General features: G+C 31.4%; 5 protein-coding genes across 5 annotated transcripts; 3 read left to right on the top strand and 2 right to left on the bottom strand.

Annotated features, from left to right (window-relative positions):
- Positions 1–3,104: 3,104 nt before the first annotated feature.
- LOC116767597 (uncharacterized) lies at positions 3,105–5,299 on the top strand. The gene is made up of 3 exons (XM_032657995.2): positions 3,105–3,295; positions 3,489–3,917; positions 4,921–5,299. The coding sequence occupies exons 1-3, from the start codon at positions 3,173–3,175 to the stop codon at positions 5,008–5,010; spliced, it is 642 nt and encodes a 213-aa protein (XP_032513886.2). The 5' UTR covers positions 3,105–3,172; the 3' UTR covers positions 5,011–5,299.
- A 1,353-nt stretch (positions 5,300–6,652) lies between these two features.
- On the top strand, positions 6,653–8,155 carry LOC133320128 (uncharacterized). The gene is made up of 5 exons (XM_061527268.1): positions 6,653–6,868; positions 7,044–7,275; positions 7,368–7,499; positions 7,590–7,750; positions 7,922–8,155. Exons 1-5 carry the CDS (start codon positions 6,767–6,769, stop codon positions 8,141–8,143), a joined length of 849 nt encoding a protein of 282 aa, XP_061383252.1. The 5' UTR covers positions 6,653–6,766; the 3' UTR covers positions 8,144–8,155.
- A 96-nt stretch (positions 8,156–8,251) lies between these two features.
- On the bottom strand, positions 8,252–8,978 carry LOC133320127 (NADH dehydrogenase [ubiquinone] 1 beta subcomplex subunit 11, mitochondrial-like). The gene has a single exon (XM_061527267.1). The coding sequence runs from the start codon at positions 8,876–8,878 to the stop codon at positions 8,453–8,455; it is 426 nt and encodes a 141-aa protein (XP_061383251.1). The 5' UTR covers positions 8,879–8,978; the 3' UTR covers positions 8,252–8,452.
- A 261-nt stretch (positions 8,979–9,239) lies between these two features.
- LOC116767367 (RNA-splicing ligase RtcB homolog) lies at positions 9,240–11,978 on the top strand. Its single transcript, XM_032657654.2, has 5 exons — positions 9,240–9,706; positions 9,950–10,080; positions 10,174–10,878; positions 10,983–11,147; positions 11,321–11,978. Exons 1-5 carry the CDS (start codon positions 9,415–9,417, stop codon positions 11,546–11,548), a joined length of 1,521 nt encoding a protein of 506 aa, XP_032513545.1. The 5' UTR covers positions 9,240–9,414; the 3' UTR covers positions 11,549–11,978.
- LOC133320122 (glycerol kinase-like) lies at positions 11,656–15,292 on the bottom strand. Its single transcript, XM_061527239.1, has 12 exons — positions 15,107–15,292; positions 14,914–15,042; positions 14,702–14,831; positions 14,401–14,618; positions 14,101–14,313; positions 13,867–13,969; positions 13,597–13,704; positions 13,139–13,301; positions 12,752–12,944; positions 12,289–12,418; positions 12,047–12,142; positions 11,656–11,880 (listed from the first exon to the last, which is right to left on the bottom strand). The coding sequence occupies exons 1-12, from the start codon at positions 15,176–15,178 to the stop codon at positions 11,783–11,785; spliced, it is 1,653 nt and encodes a 550-aa protein (XP_061383223.1). The 5' UTR covers positions 15,179–15,292; the 3' UTR covers positions 11,656–11,782.
- Between the last annotated feature and the right edge of the window lie 45 nt (positions 15,293–15,337).

The following is a 15,337-nucleotide window of genomic DNA, read 5'->3' as shown; positions in this document are numbered from 1 at the left end:
TATTTGCTGTAACATCTTTTGAGAAAACAAGAATAGTTATCTTGAAAGCGACAATACAATGACGTTAAAAATTACCAATAAAAATAATTTGCATTACTAATTATTTTAAGAAGGGACTGATAATAATATTTCTTTAAAACAGGTGAATTATATTTAGGTATTTAAAAAATAAGCACCTAAAATCGATATACATATATCCAATCATTTGTCTCCAATTATTTATAACAAAAACATTAAAAACTCCGTGTTTTAAAACTCTTTATCAAAACCTTGATAAATTGCAAAATGATTCAAAGTCGAAGCGTTCCATTATAACTTCACATTTGTAAACATTGCACACTTAAATTTTTACTTTTAACAAATACATTTTAACTCTGATATAAATTTATATATTTATTTATATATCTTAAACAATTTCATTAAAATTAAATAATTTGAAATCAGTACTTATTGATGTCACAGGTACATAAGAGTAACAAAAAACAGTAGGTTATGTCCTTTTGTGTTGTTTGTGATTCTCTCATAGACAGATTTTTAATTATATCAGAGATTTAACAGTGATTTTAAAATTCTTCTATTTTTAGTGCAATAAAGCACCCGTCCAAAAAAAGTGATAATTAGGATGGCGAGTTAAAATATCTGGTATGGATTTTCTAAAGTACATTAAAAATTTATATTATAAAAAAGTTTCCGGACCTAACTTTTTAATTTAAGGGCTTGATTCCGTTGCAAGTTTCATATTTAATCTAGGAGTTCTCTAAAAAATTTCAAGATATAAAAAAAAATCATATATTGCAAAAGACAATTACTTAATACATAAAAATTATTATCATCGGTATTGTCGAGTGATTTTGTTCCATATTATCTTTCCGATATTTTGTCCGATATGAGGAATAAAAAAAGGCTTACACAGCCTGTTAAAGATCTGCTATATTCAGCCGGAACTATAAATAAATAGGATTGATGTTTCGCGGTGGGATAGCAGACTTAAAAAATAGACGACGGCTTTTTATTAAATGTAATTTAGAATAAAAAAAATATTTTAATTTAAGAAGTTAAAAATGGATGTGCTGCGATTAAATAAAAATATATAGGGGTTACCTTAACAAAACGAATAAATGTAAGTACAAACCTTGTAAACACTGAAAAACCTGAATTTCGACAAATAATCCATTATACACTTTGCAATAAAAAGCAAGATCTTAAGCCGTCTACTTCCGATGTTTACATGTCCTTAGTGTAACAGAGGATGTTTGATTGTGATTGATTCCCGACTCCACTCTGAGATGCTGTGACACACCAATCAATGGTAATTAAGTCTCTAACAATACAGACTAGTTAACAAACTGTGGTTTGACTCACACGATCGACCTGTTTTGTTTTGTTTTTTTTCTTTACAGAGTTATGTTAGTTTAAACTTTAAAATCTTAAGTCATATTGACATAAAAAATACCCACAAGCTACCTACATCGTCAACTTATAGAATATTATTGTTATAAGTATTCAACGAATCGCTTTTGTAAACACCGATAAGCTTTGTTTTGAATCTTTCTGGTTGATTAAAAAACAGTAAAATTCACTACATGTATAAATAAAATTTGTATAACAACTTTCAATTATGCATTTAATTACACACCGCTTATCACAACTAAATTTAACAGTTCACGAGTTACGTTCAGACTCACCATGCACGTTTTTTTTTATCCACTGGCTATAAAACTATTACTTTTGTTCAAAAACACTTCTTTGAAGTTTTTATCATGCCTACTCTTAATATTCACATACCGATGCTCTCGGTAATCACTGGGCTAATAATCATTGCATTAGGTTGTTTAAAAAAGATTTTAAATTGCATTTCATGCGATTGGTCGACGTTGAACCGTGGAATCAATCAAGACTACAAACGCATAAGGCTATCGCTGAATGCATGTTAAGCCTCTGATTAGAAACAGTTTTGTAAATAAATGTTAATATATAATAAATAATACTACAGCAACTTTAATATAGACCAAACACTTTTCTATTAGAAGTATCTATTCGCTAGTATGGTAGGAATCTGATTTTAATTGAAGGTAGGACTTGAAGAAGTATATATATTTTACAATTTTCATAATATCATCAAAGTTTTCTGTAAAGATATATCAGAAAATAAAAGAAATGTATGTTCTTGTAAGGTATAAGTAGAAATACGTTAGAGAGTGTCATGTCAAAACAATTATTTAAAATTTTTGTAAAGCAGTATTTTCGTTAGCAAAATTAAACGGAATACTTTCATCGAGTTAAATAATAAAATAATCAGTATTCACTGTCCAAATATTTGAGTGAATACACTTCAAGCAGACATATTTATATATGGACTATTTAAACAGTTTAGGTACGTATAAAATGGTCACTATAAAAAAATGTGCCAGTATAACCGTAAACTCTAAAAACGGCAAATCACTGAGAGAAAAGAATATCCATAAAAAAATTCCATCCGTATTTTGACATTAAAGTACTGATGTAAGTAGGTACTTAATTGATGGTAAGCTAACTGCTAAGTATCACCAAATATATTGAAACTTTAATTAATATTTGTTTTCATAATAGAATAATAATATATCTGTCTTATTAAAATTATATTATTTATAATAATAGTATTTAAATGCTGGATCCTGAATATTTATTTAAGGATTAAACCCACAAGTACCTTGTATTACTACTTATTATATGAAATTTAAGAATGCTTAAGGTAAAAATTCTGCAAACTTTTGCTTTTATACGCCTCTTAACCTCTACCATCTTTAACATGTGAACTTTGCGTACATTCACTTATTTTTTTTTTAAATCTCTAATGTATTATTTTTATTTAATACTCAACTGATAAACATTGACCTACTAGAATGAGATATTCGATATATGAATGTTTCAAAAACAAAAAATCTAATGAGTTTGATAAAAAATATATAAAAACGTGCATTATAGTTTTATCAGCTTTTTAGGTTCTATTTTATGTCCATAGTAAATTATAATATGAGATGAATGATGTCCTTTATCAATGCAAAAGAAATATGTATATTTTTCTAAACCAAAATAATTAATTAAATTTGTTTATCTTTTATTAGTTTAAACGTGTGAAGTCGCCACTATGTCGGCTGTAAGGCGACGTGGACCCCATCGCATTGCGTAAACTATGAGAACCATCGAAAGTGCCCCCTCCCCGGACATGGAACATACATCTCATATAAACGGTGGTGCATCAGGTATCTGCACATTACACCTTCTCAGACTCTGTGACAGGATGTGTGACAAGATGGTAGGTACTGGGTAGAGCCATAGCCACTTAAACTTCTTGACCCAGTGGCGACATTAAATCTTGAAAATAAAATAAGTGTTATTGAATTTGATTATAATAGCGATGTTACATATTGCCCAATTTTAATGACCTCTATTGCTTAAAATGGAATAGTAAGAGGAATATGTTTATGTAATGAACATTTTTTACACAGGTATTGAGGTCATTAATTTTCGCTGCGGTGACGGCCTGCGTGCTTGCCCGGCCGGAACCACCGTCATCGTACGGGCCACCTTCAACTTCCTATGGAGTCCCAGCCCCTCAGTATGGGCCACCTCAGCAGCCGATTGTTCACAAGCATGTGTACGTACATGTGCCACCCCCTGACAACGAACGCCCACCACCAGCGAAACAAATTTACGTGCCACCACCGCAGAAGCATTATAAGATAGTGTTCATCAAGGCACCAGCTCCTCCGGCACCAACCGCGCCAGTCATCCCTGTGCAACCCCAGAACGAGGAAAAGACCCTCGTATACGTGCTGGTTAAGAAACCAGAAGATCAACCTGACATTGTCATTCCTACTCCAGCACCCACTCAACCATCCAAGCCGGAGGTCTACTTCATCAGATACAAGACACAGGTAGAGTACAACAATATTTAATTTGAAAATATTTCAGGTATCTTATTTATTATTTAATATAAGTTACATACATCGATTTTAGATATAAATAATAGTTCATTTAGAAAGGTACAATATTGCTTATGTCCGTTATATTTTTAGTACGTAATTGAACAAATATAATTTTCAACTCGAATACGGTTTCAAAATAACAATATCTAGTTACATCACTTTTCTTCTTCCTTTCTTTTATAGGTACGATAAACAATTGTATGAACTTGTTTTCTATGAATCAAGATTAATTACACAAAATTACTTAATTGAAATTGTAAAATTCATGCAATATAGGCATCTAAATTATCCGTGTATTTAAGCATCTGTATCACGCTTTCCAGATTGTATGATTTGATTTCCATGCTTACATTACAAATGGTAGTTTATTTCTAGAAACTTGTTTTCAAATTTTTGTTTTGCTACCGCCTTTCGTCCCTAATGATTCTGTATTTCCAGTACACCTCCCAAAGTTCTAAATGGGCAACAGTATTTTGAAGTCCACATATTTTTTCTTTTTAACATATAGGGAAAAAAATTATAGTATTCCCATTTTTTTTTTGCTCGCTGTACCTCACACGTTTCTGATCCAAGGGCACCCAAATTAGAATATTGCAATTCATGTTACACGGTTCAATTCAACTTCGGGGTGATGGTATATCTGTCAAATAGCGTTTTAATTGCGGGATGATTAGAAACTTCGGAGAGAAACTAACAGTTATATGTGATTGCATAACTGTTCAAAAATCGTTACAAAAAATTGGTGTAGAAAGTTAATATTGTCGAATTAATCGCAATGCTTGTAAAAACACATAATTCTATAATATAAATTCATTATAGTTATTGTTTCTTATATATTTTATTTTTATTTATTTCATTTCGGTTTATAGTTTAATTAATCATAAGCAACATTTTAAGATCAAAGTAAGGATGTACACATGTAATAAAAATATTTATATTTTTTTTTTCTTAGAAACAAGAAGGATACCCTGACGCCTCACCACCAGCACCTTCATACGGTCCACCGGCATCTGAACCGTCATCCGAATACGGCGCCCCCTAAACGATTTATTAATTTTATTGATCCCGCGTGGCACAATTATTACAAAATAATTTACCAAATACCTTAATACTTTAATTGGTGTAGTATAGCAACAAATGCAATAGCCGAAATGTTCTCGTTAGATTAAATTAAAATTGTCAAAATATATTTTGGGATTGTATTGTGACAGACGTAAGGTTAGATTTGCCAACTTGAACTATACTGCATCTTTTTGTCTTGCATCAAATTGATGTGTGCTTGTAAATATTATTTTATACTTTGTACGTATTATTAAATGTTTTAAAAAATATGCATTGTGTTTTCTGAGATGATAATCAATAGTAGTTGATTGCCGTAAGAACGATTACAATCCTGGTTTACAAATGAGCACATGCGTAATCTTCATGGTATTATTTAAGTAAATAACATAAATAAGCTTGAGGTCATCTAGGTTCTTTTATGCAACCATAATTTTCAGTCGGTAGGTAAGTATTACGTTAAGTGTTAATAAATTTACAGAAGGGGTTTGTTAGTTATGCGCTAAAAATGAAAACCTGTCAAATAGCTAGGATATTTGTTGAGTAATTTATTTTTACTGTTATAAATATAATAGCTTTATTTGAAAGTTATACACTGAAATGTTATGGTAATATATTTTATAATTCATAAAAGTCCCGAGAAGTTTTTATTAAATTTAAAATATTATCAACAAATTAAATAATTTCTTTTTGAAAGGTTCTTAGACAATTTTAATAAAAAGTCAAAAATTTTGTAATATGATTTTTACAAAATAAAATGACTTATTTAATTATTAATGAAATTTATAGGTACGACAAGTATTTGTAATAATAAATTTGTAGATGTAGGTAATAGGTAGGTATGTAATGCTTACTCGACTAATAAGTATTTCTTGCCACAACAAAAATAGACGTTATTTAGAATAATTATACATCCTATTATTATATGTAACGTGTAATTTCTTATTTTCGTATAATACCTTAAAAATAAAAAAATGTGATTTTTTTCAAACTGTCAAGTAGTAAGTTACCTACTTTTTAATTGGTTTGTAAAATATAGACTCTGAGTACTACTAGTAATACGTTGCAGTTTCTAAAGATGAGTATTTCTGTTTTCATCCTATTCAAAACGGCGATAAGCTAGAACAAAAGTGTCGGAATTGTTTTTAGTTTCCGTTATTACGCAAGTCGACCACCGTCGTACTTCAATATGGAGTTAATGAGAAGTGTCTCACGGTGCTATTATGTCGAAGTAATTCAGCATTTTCACTTTCACGTAGTGTATGGCAACGTTATTTCGACTGTTTCCGCACCAGATAGTCTATTCTCGTATAGTTTTCATTAATTGTAGGTATAAGGTTGAGACGCAGGTTTTAATTAATAAAATTTCATTGTGTATCTAAATATTTAGGAAGAATAAATAAAGCTGTGGTATTTTAATTAAATATCAAATTACAGTTTTTATTTAACTCTAAGGGAAATTATTATCTTATGTTATAAACAAGAATACTTTGTAGTCTAATTTTTGTACCTAAATACTAGCGTTGTCATAGAACTTTTGGAAGCAAATTTCCATTAAGATCTAGAAGAGATACACAAATATGTATGTGTACAAATAGTAACAAATCTAAAGTTAGCTGTTCCATCTATTTTAGTCCCATCGAAAGGACGTCTTGCATCAGACAGTTTCAAATCTCAATAACAGTTTTGTCATTACTTTCTTAATAATTGTTTATAATTTTATTTATTCTTAATTCGAAATGACTCTTCTAGTTAAAACGGAAAGGAAAATCGACTCGGAACCTTGCTTAGCCACATGGAGCGAAAAATTAATTGTTGGTACTGATAACGGTTTTATTAATGTAAGTTTAATAAATTGAGATTTTATTTTATAAGACTAAATATTTTTAGTTTAACCAAATGATTAATCCCTCGAAGACTGCAACGAGCATTTTTAATTTTAATTGAAACTAATAAACTCATCGTTATCACTCACTCAATTTCAATTTTTTTTTACGTTTTATTTCATTTATTTAGACCTATGATGAACATCTGAATCCCAGTTCTTCATGGATGGCTCACGGGGTTCAGTTATTTGCATTAGCAGCTAGTGAAGGAAAAGTTTATTCAGCTTCCAACGATGGCGGAGTAAGGGTATGGACATCAGCAGGTGACAAAATTTCGGAATTGCCACCTCCTGACGGTGATATAGGATCCCTGTGTGTGTTCGGTAAATTATTATATGCTGGCGATGAATTAGGGAATGTAAGTTTAAAAATCGTAACTTTTAGTTTAACTGTAATCTACCGAATGTCATTCGTAAAGTTGTTAGTTTTCTTGCCATTTGAATTTTTGTTACAGGTGTATGTTTTGAGGACACTAACTTAAAAGCTAAATATAATGTTCTGGAGGAAGTAAAAGATCTCGAAATAAGTCCACCTTTTATGTTTACGGCCCGTGATCTCTATGTGACGGTTACTGAAATTAAACCTGGTACTTAAATACTTTTACAATAGAAAAATTCGTAAATATAGTTGTACTCTGTGTAAGGATTTAGTAATTTTTTTTACAATTTCTGTTCAGATGTATCAAAAGACCGATTTGTCACCCAACATGTTATGGAGGGACGTGCTCCCTTGAGGATAAGTGGATCGAAACTTGTTGTAACAGGACGAGGTGGTAATAACATTCAACTCCACGAGTTATCTTTAGAGAAAAAGTTTAACAAGCTACATGAGGTCAAGGTAACTGAACAGAATTTAAAAAATGACCTACTATTTTCAGTATCAGTTCTAGAAAACCAAAATAAATTTTAATATAGACTTTAAACTAATTACTTATCTAAAATTTTTTACTTGTCACTTCAACAACTTACTAAATGCACCAAAATCTAATGATTTTAACTATTCACATAGGTCAGTGACATGATATTAACGAGTTTGGCAGTAGTTGGAAATATGGTGTGGACTGGAGGATGGGATGGCTGTATGCGCAGGTGGAAAATAGACCAAGATAAATTGCATCCTGACGGGGAAATAAACCTTGGTACATGTATTAATTCCTTAGTTGCAACTACTGAAGCTAATGCCTATGCACTTTTGAGCGACAAGAGAATTGTTAATGTTGTAGCAAAATAAACAGAAACTTATTTTATTTGTTTTATTTGCCCAGTAATTTTTATATATACGAAATAAATATTATAGTAAAACATGCCAACCCAATAACCTCTAAAAAAACTAGAACAATTAATCTTTTAAGATCATTTTATTTATTTAAACAACGTCAACAAAATAGGAAGAATTCTATAATAGTAATAGTCGGTAATTTATTGTAATTTACAGATATTATATATATAGTATAAGGAGATGAATAAATAAGGAGGTAAATTACTTGATTTACTAATTCACTGCTACTACATTTTATCACTTTTTATACAAACTATATAATTAGATAATAATTTCAACATCACACAATTCATCTTCAGATGGTAGTTTCACTGTTTTAGGATTTACATAGTTGGGATCAATTGGAGGCAGGCCGGCTTTCTCTCTACGATGCAATTCTATATAAGCTTCTCTTTGTGCCCAGTCTCTCATATGGACATCTGGTGCATATGCCCAACAAAATCCACCAAAAACTAGACAAAGCGAAACTGAGAAAAAGAATGCTGCGTGGTGGGCATTAGTATCCTCTTCCTTACTATCGTAGTCAAAACCATAACTAACCCAATTTTTTTCTTCAGCTTTACATTCTGTTGTTGCGCTATCACTATTTTTTTTAGAAGTAGATATACAGCGACTGTTTTTGGTTAGATGACTCCAAACAGACTTTTGAATAATAGGCATGTGGCGAAGTTTTATCAACGCAGCCATTGTACTACGGAGTATTATTCAAAACACGATTTCTAACTTAATATGAACAATTATTAGAATAACAAGATTAGGTAGGAACTTTATTACAAGTTTTTCTAAATTTTAGACAAGAACGATTATGAAACCTACTCACAGATAATACTTCTATATACAGACATGATTATGTAAAAAAATGTAAAGTTGCATCTATTACATAAAAAAAATATATTTTTTCATTGTATTTTTTTTTATCTTAATGTAAATTTGAATATATTGCATTAGTAGAACCAACATTTCAAATTTTTAAGTTTCCTATTTAATTCTTGGCTGTGAAGTGTCAATTATAAATAGTCAAAGAATCAGTTATTATGACATTTAAGTTTTTCAACATGCTTGTCAAGTCGCTTTCACAATAATTAGTAATAATTCTAGTATTCAGCTTGTAGTATAAAATCGGTTTTTTTCTTAACGGTAAGAATTGTTAGTTTTGTATACAAAAACAATTGACAGTTTACTTGCATAGGTTGGGTGTTAAAGAAGATATAAAAAAAGGAAATATGGTCGTGCGGCAATATAACGAGGAGTTGAAATATTTAGAGAAGGTGAATCCACACTGTTGGAAGATTAAGAAAGGCTTCCAACCTAATATGAATGTTGAAGGTGTATTCTATGTTAATAATACACTTGAAAGACTAATGCTGGAAGAATTGAAAAACTCCTGCCGGCCGGGTATGACAGGTGGATTTCTTCCTGGTGTAAAACAAATTGCGAATGTGGCAGCTCTTCCTGGGATCGTTGGTCGATCTGTCGGTCTTCCAGACATTCACTCTGGTTATGGATTTGCTATTGGTATGGAAAACTAAATTGTTATGTTTCTATATTTTACATAAGTAGGTATTTATAATTTGTATTCCTATTAGACATCGGTAAGAACTTTTTTGGGGATAGAAGTCACAAGATGTCTTTAAAATTAATTGTTTTGTGTGTCTTAAGTAAGATTTGTCGCCTATTGCAAAAACTTAAGTAATATTTTGTTTTTTTTTGAAAATATGCTGTAAATTCAAAAGGAAATAATTATTCAAAAATTATTAGGTAATATGGCAGCATTTGACATGTCTAATCCAAAGTCTATTGTGTCTCCTGGTGGAGTGGGCTTTGACATAAATTGTGGTGTTAGACTTTTAAGAACTAACCTACATGAGAAGGATGTTCAACCCATAAAGGTATGTGAAGGTTTATAAAACTAACCAGAATTTTAAAAATCTGTTCCTAGGTTTTTGAACAATATGTTTAAACTATCATTATATAATTCTTAGGAACAATTGGCACAGAGTTTATTTGATCACATACCTGTAGGAGTGGGGTCTAAAGGAATAATACCAATGAATGCAAGGGATATGGAAGAGGCCTTAGAAATGGGAATGGATTGGTCATTAAGAGAGGGCTATGTTTGGGCTGAAGACAAAGAACATTGTGAAGAGTATGGAAGAATGCTAAATGCAGATCCATCTAAAGTAAGTCTAAGGGCAAAAAAGAGAGGTCTGCCACAACTAGGAACTCTAGGAGCTGGCAATCATTATGCAGAAATCCAAGTGGTTGATGAAATTTATGATAAATTTGGTGCGGGAAAGATGGGGCTAGAAAGAATTGGTCAAGTTTGTGTTATGATCCATTCAGGTAGTAGAGGCTTTGGACATCAAGTTGCTACTGATGCCTTAGTACAGATGGAGAAAGCCATGAAAAGAGATCAAATAGAAGTGAATGACAGACAGTTAGCCTGTGCTAGGATAAACTCAGTTGAAGGTCAGGACTACTTAAAAGCAATGGCAGCTGCTGCTAATTTTGCTTGGGTTAACAGAAGTTCAATGACATTCTTAACCAGACAGGCATTTGCAAAACAGTTCAAAATGTCTCCTGATGACTTAGACATGCATGTTATTTATGATGTTTCTCACAATATAGCTAAGATGGAGGAGCATATTGTTGATGGAAAAATAAAAACTCTTCTTGTGCATAGAAAGGTAAGATTACTTACAAACTGACAGTTATTTATTAAATTTATTTGTTTGTTTTATTGCAAGTATCTACAGCAATTGCAAATACATATTATATTTTTATATTCTAGGGTTCCACCAGAGCTTTCCCTCCACATCATCCATTAATACCTGTAGACTACCAGTTGACCGGCCAGCCTGTTTTGATCGGAGGATCTATGGGTACTTGCAGCTATGTCCTCACTGGAACCCCACAAGGGATGACTGAAACTTTTGGATCCACTTGTCATGGAGCAGTAAGTATAGAGGCAATGTACCATATATTATTTAAATAAATTTGCATTAAAATATCTCTGATTGGTTCCTTATAGTAGATTTTTAAATTAAACTTTTTTATTTAGTCACAATATTTTTGAGAATGTTTGTTGTTATTGTATTTGTATATAAAATATTATTTCATTATTTTTAGGGACGAGCACTGTCTCGAGCCAAATCTCGGCGGAATATAGATTATAAGGAAGTTTTAGGAAAGTTAGAGAGTTTAGGAATATCTATAAGAGTTGCATCTCCAAAGCTTGTCATGGAGGAGGCACCAGAATCTTATAAAAATGTGACTGATGTAGTCGACACCTGCCATGCTGCTGGAATCAGCAAAAAGACTGTCAAATTACGACCCATTGCTGTCATAAAAGGATAGAACCTCATTATCTGTAAAATTTCACTAATATAAACATATAAATTGTGCATTTTATATTATTGTTTAGTATAATTATTGGGTGTCATTATATATCAAAGAAAGTACAATGTGTATAATATTTAATTTTATTTATTTATTTCATTTAACAATATTTTAATACTGTATTTAAGCAGACTAACACTGGAGGTATTTAACTACTAGTAACTACTGTTTTGACTGATAATTATTCTACATCTACATAATTCTCAATTTATCAGCTATTATTACTAGAAGTGCGGTTCCTAGGAAGAACAAACCAGAAGGTAACACAGCTGTAGTGTAATCAACTTCATCTGCAACAAATACTTTGATTGTATATTTGATTATCAAATCGTGTTATTTGAAAATTTGTACTCTAAAAGCATTAATTAAAACTGCTTGATGTATCTACTATGGATCTTGGTCATTTATTTACACTAAGCTTGAAACAATGTAAATTATTATAGGAACTAATCTTACCAGCATCTTGATTAATTTCCGTATTATTATCGTCAGAAGCCCACCCAAAACATCGTTCCAAAGCCGCTTCGAAACGAACTCGGCGAATTTCTCGTTCTGTAACAGTTTAATTATTGAAGTGGACACAAATATAAATCATTAATTCTACTGATAGGAAGTATTTAAGTCGAAACCTAAATGCTTATTTTGCAGTAATAATATTATGGGGTACTTATAATAATTAGGTAACAATAATTAAATACCTTCACACGTCGTTGATGGCAAAAAAGTATCAACAGGAGGACTAGGTGTAGTAGCGGGCCATACGGCCAACGCTCGCCCTGCAACTATGGCGGCACCCAAGGCTGTGCTCTCAGTCATCAATGGTCTGATCTTAAAGAAATATTAAAACAGGAATCAATATATATTATAATTGCATAAGCACCTACATATGTTTCTTTTTAATAGTCGAACGATTAACATTAACTTATACTTAATTGATATTTTTCAATAGGTATAACTAATAACGAGGACATATAATTGTATGGATTTTTGCAAAAGGTGCTTAGATAGCCGCTGTGGGCATACGATCATTAAACCTTGAAGTATCGAGATCGAAACTTAAAGAAATCAATTAATATAAAGTTTTTTTTTCACCGTGTATATTTTTGGTTTTAAAATGTTACATGAAAATATTAGTAATCTAAAATTGTGACAAGCTCTAACCACTGGTACTCCAACGACGTCAGCCTGCATCTGCATAAGCGTATCATTCTGAGCGGCCGACCCGTCAGCTAGCAGATGTGTTACCGGCATGTTACAAGCGGTGACAACAGCACGCGCCTGTTGTACGATTCCTTCTAGAGCACCACGCGTCAAATGCGCGGGACGCGTGCTACTACTTAAGCCGCAGATTATACTAAAATAATATTTTAATTTTTATAATTTTTTTAAGCAGAATTATGGTTCTATCATTTTAAGAAGTGAATTAGAAAAGAATCATTATTTTTTGTTTTTAAATTTATGTTAATCAGGGCATACATTAGGTAAACTATGTCATCAAAAGTATGCCGTATTAGTTAATGTAGTAATAGTTATATGATTATTTATTACCCTCTGGCGTCTTTTCTCCAATATGGAGAATATAAGCCATTAAATGCAGGTACAAAACAAACACTTCCTTCTTCATTATCACTCACTTGTGATACATGTAATTCTGCTTCAGAGACATTCTTCAATATCCCCAGGCTATCCTTCAGCCACTGTAATGTGTCGCCTAGATAAAGACATTTGTCTTATTATTACTTGGTTATTTTCTATTCCATAGCAACAACAAAAGAACTGATAGAAGCTGTAAATCTTCTTGATAAGAGGCTTTATAAAATATTAAAAAGCCTTCTTCACTTTTTAATGTCAAGTAAAAGTTAATGCATTAAGTTTAAAAATTATTTTTTTATCCTGAAAAAAATTAAATTTCAAAAGCTATAATTTTCCCCCAGCAATTAGCTCTCATAAATTTAATTTAATATTTATTTTTTATAATGTTTATATTTATTGAATTAAAATTTCACCTGCAACTGCAACTGATCCTTCTAAAGCATAAATTGTGGGAGCGTTAGGCCCAAGCTTGTAAGCCACTGTTGTAAGAAGACCATTTTCAGAATGTACTATTGACTCCCCTAGAATATTGATAAGGCATATGGTCAAATGTTGGAAAGGCACAATATAGGTATAAAACAGCTAAACGATTTGAAGATGCTGTCTATTTACATAGAAAAGTATACCAATAAATAATACTTATTTGTATAAATGATTATTAATTACTTGATAACAAAAATTACCAGTGTTATATAACAGAAAACAACCAGTTCCATATGAACATTTAACTTGTCCAAAGTTCAGACAATTTTGTCCAATTAATGCAGCCTGTTGGTCTCCAAGACACTGTAAATAGAAGTTTGTTATTTAAAAATGTTTATATGTCCATGGTGATAAGTATTTAAATCTAGTGTAAGTATCTAAATTCAGGTTAACTGTAAATTAGATAAACCAAAAAGATAAGAGACTTCCATTACCCCAGCAATTGGTGTCCCTAGCAGTGATCCTGTAGATATATATCCATATATTTCTGAACAGCTTTTAATCTTTGGTAATATTTGTATGGGTACATCAAAGAAGCGTAGAAGTCCCCTGTCCCATTGCAAAGTAGTTAAAGACATTAATTGAGTGCGAGAGGCATTTGTTACATCTGTAGCATGAACCCCACCTCTACTACCACCAGTTAAGTTCTACAAAATGTAAACATTTTATTAAATAACTGTCTTAACCTTTTAATACAGGTAAAATATTTTTATGTTATATTTGAGAAATATTACCCATATCAACCAGGAATCTACAGTGCCTGCCATGCATTCCCCATTGTTAACAGCTTGTTTCACACTACCAACATTGTCTAAAAGCCACTTTAATTTCACTGATGAGAAATAAGTAGACAATGGCAACCCACTTGTCTGTACCACAGCATTAATAGTTTGTGGTGCTTTTGTTTTCATGAGGTTATCCACAATTTGAGAGGTTCTTACGTCTAACCATACTGAAATATTAAAAATAACCATTAAGTTACATTGATCATTAATTCATATGATATTCTAATTAGACATTAAGTAAATAACATACTTATGGCACTGTATAGGGGTTCTCCTGTAGTTGAATTCCAGATTATTGTTGTTTCTCTTTGGTTTGTAATTCCAACACCTACAACATCTTCAGGATTTATGTCAAGTTTTTTCAAATTGTCTACAGTGACCTGCCAAGAAATCAGAATGTTTTATTATTAATTGATATACAACATGGACAACTATCGGAGTAATGTGATAAAAAATACTTACTTCGATACATTCTAGAACGGCACAAAGTATTTCTAAGGCGTCTTGTTCGACCCATCCTTCTTGGGGACTAAAACGTTTTAAAGATACTTGGTGGTATGTAAGGACTTCTGAAGTGTTTGCTGCAAAAACCTACAAGTACTTTGACTATTGAATAGCAGATTTAATTTAAAAAATCTGTAATAACAATATTTACCAGAAATTTAACGTTTGATATTCCTGCATCGATAGCTCCAATTAAGGGTCCGAATTTACCAAATACCCGCATATTCCCTAAGAGAAATGCTACATAGCGAAAACTATTATTTATTGATCTTCATTAAGATAATTATAGATAAAACTATTAAAAACCTAATAGGTAGGTAAAACTATAAGATGTCAAAACGGTCAAAATATAGACTAAATGTCAAAATCATCTGATACATAT

Source organism: Danaus plexippus (genome assembly GCF_018135715.1).
Source record: "Danaus plexippus chromosome 9 unlocalized genomic scaffold, MEX_DaPlex mxdp_24, whole genome shotgun sequence".
Classification (NCBI taxonomy): domain Eukaryota; kingdom Metazoa; phylum Arthropoda; class Insecta; order Lepidoptera; family Nymphalidae; genus Danaus; species Danaus plexippus.
Note: the sequence above shows the minus strand (reverse complement) of the source record. Positions and strands in the feature narration are given on the sequence as shown.

Excerpts from the sequence above, each read along its gene's own strand:
- LOC116767597 (XM_032657995.2), top strand. The coding sequence starts at position 3,173 with ATGAGAACCATCGAAAGTGCCCCCTCCCCGGACATGGAACATACATCT. Across the intron at positions 3,296-3,488 it reads ACAGGATGTGTGACAAGATG|GTATTGAGGTCATTAATTTT; the intron begins GTAGGTACTGGG and ends TTTTTTACACAG. Across the intron at positions 3,918-4,920 it reads TCATCAGATACAAGACACAG|AAACAAGAAGGATACCCTGA; the intron begins GTAGAGTACAAC and ends TTTTTTTCTTAG.
- LOC133320128 (XM_061527268.1), top strand. The coding sequence starts at position 6,767 with ATGACTCTTCTAGTTAAAACGGAAAGGAAAATCGACTCGGAACCTTGC. Across the intron at positions 6,869-7,043 it reads CTGATAACGGTTTTATTAAT|ACCTATGATGAACATCTGAA; the intron begins GTAAGTTTAATA and ends TCATTTATTTAG. Across the intron at positions 7,276-7,367 it reads CGATGAATTAGGGAATGTAA|GTGTATGTTTTGAGGACACT; the intron begins GTTTAAAAATCG and ends TTTTTGTTACAG.
- LOC133320127 (XM_061527267.1), bottom strand. The coding sequence starts at position 8,878 with ATGGCTGCGTTGATAAAACTTCGCCACATGCCTATTATTCAAAAGTCT.
- LOC116767367 (XM_032657654.2), top strand. The coding sequence starts at position 9,415 with ATGGTCGTGCGGCAATATAACGAGGAGTTGAAATATTTAGAGAAGGTG. Across the intron at positions 10,081-10,173 it reads AGGATGTTCAACCCATAAAG|GAACAATTGGCACAGAGTTT; the intron begins GTATGTGAAGGT and ends TATAATTCTTAG. Across the intron at positions 11,148-11,320 it reads GATCCACTTGTCATGGAGCA|GGACGAGCACTGTCTCGAGC; the intron begins GTAAGTATAGAG and ends CATTATTTTTAG.
- LOC133320122 (XM_061527239.1), bottom strand. The coding sequence starts at position 15,178 with ATGCGGGTATTTGGTAAATTCGGACCCTTAATTGGAGCTATCGATGCA. Across the intron at positions 15,043-15,106 it reads TATCAAACGTTAAATTTCTG|GTTTTTGCAGCAAACACTTC; the intron begins GTAAATATTGTT and ends AAGTACTTGTAG. Across the intron at positions 12,945-13,138 it reads TGGAGAAAAGACGCCAGAGG|TATAATCTGCGGCTTAAGTA; the intron begins GTAATAAATAAT and ends ATATTATTTTAG.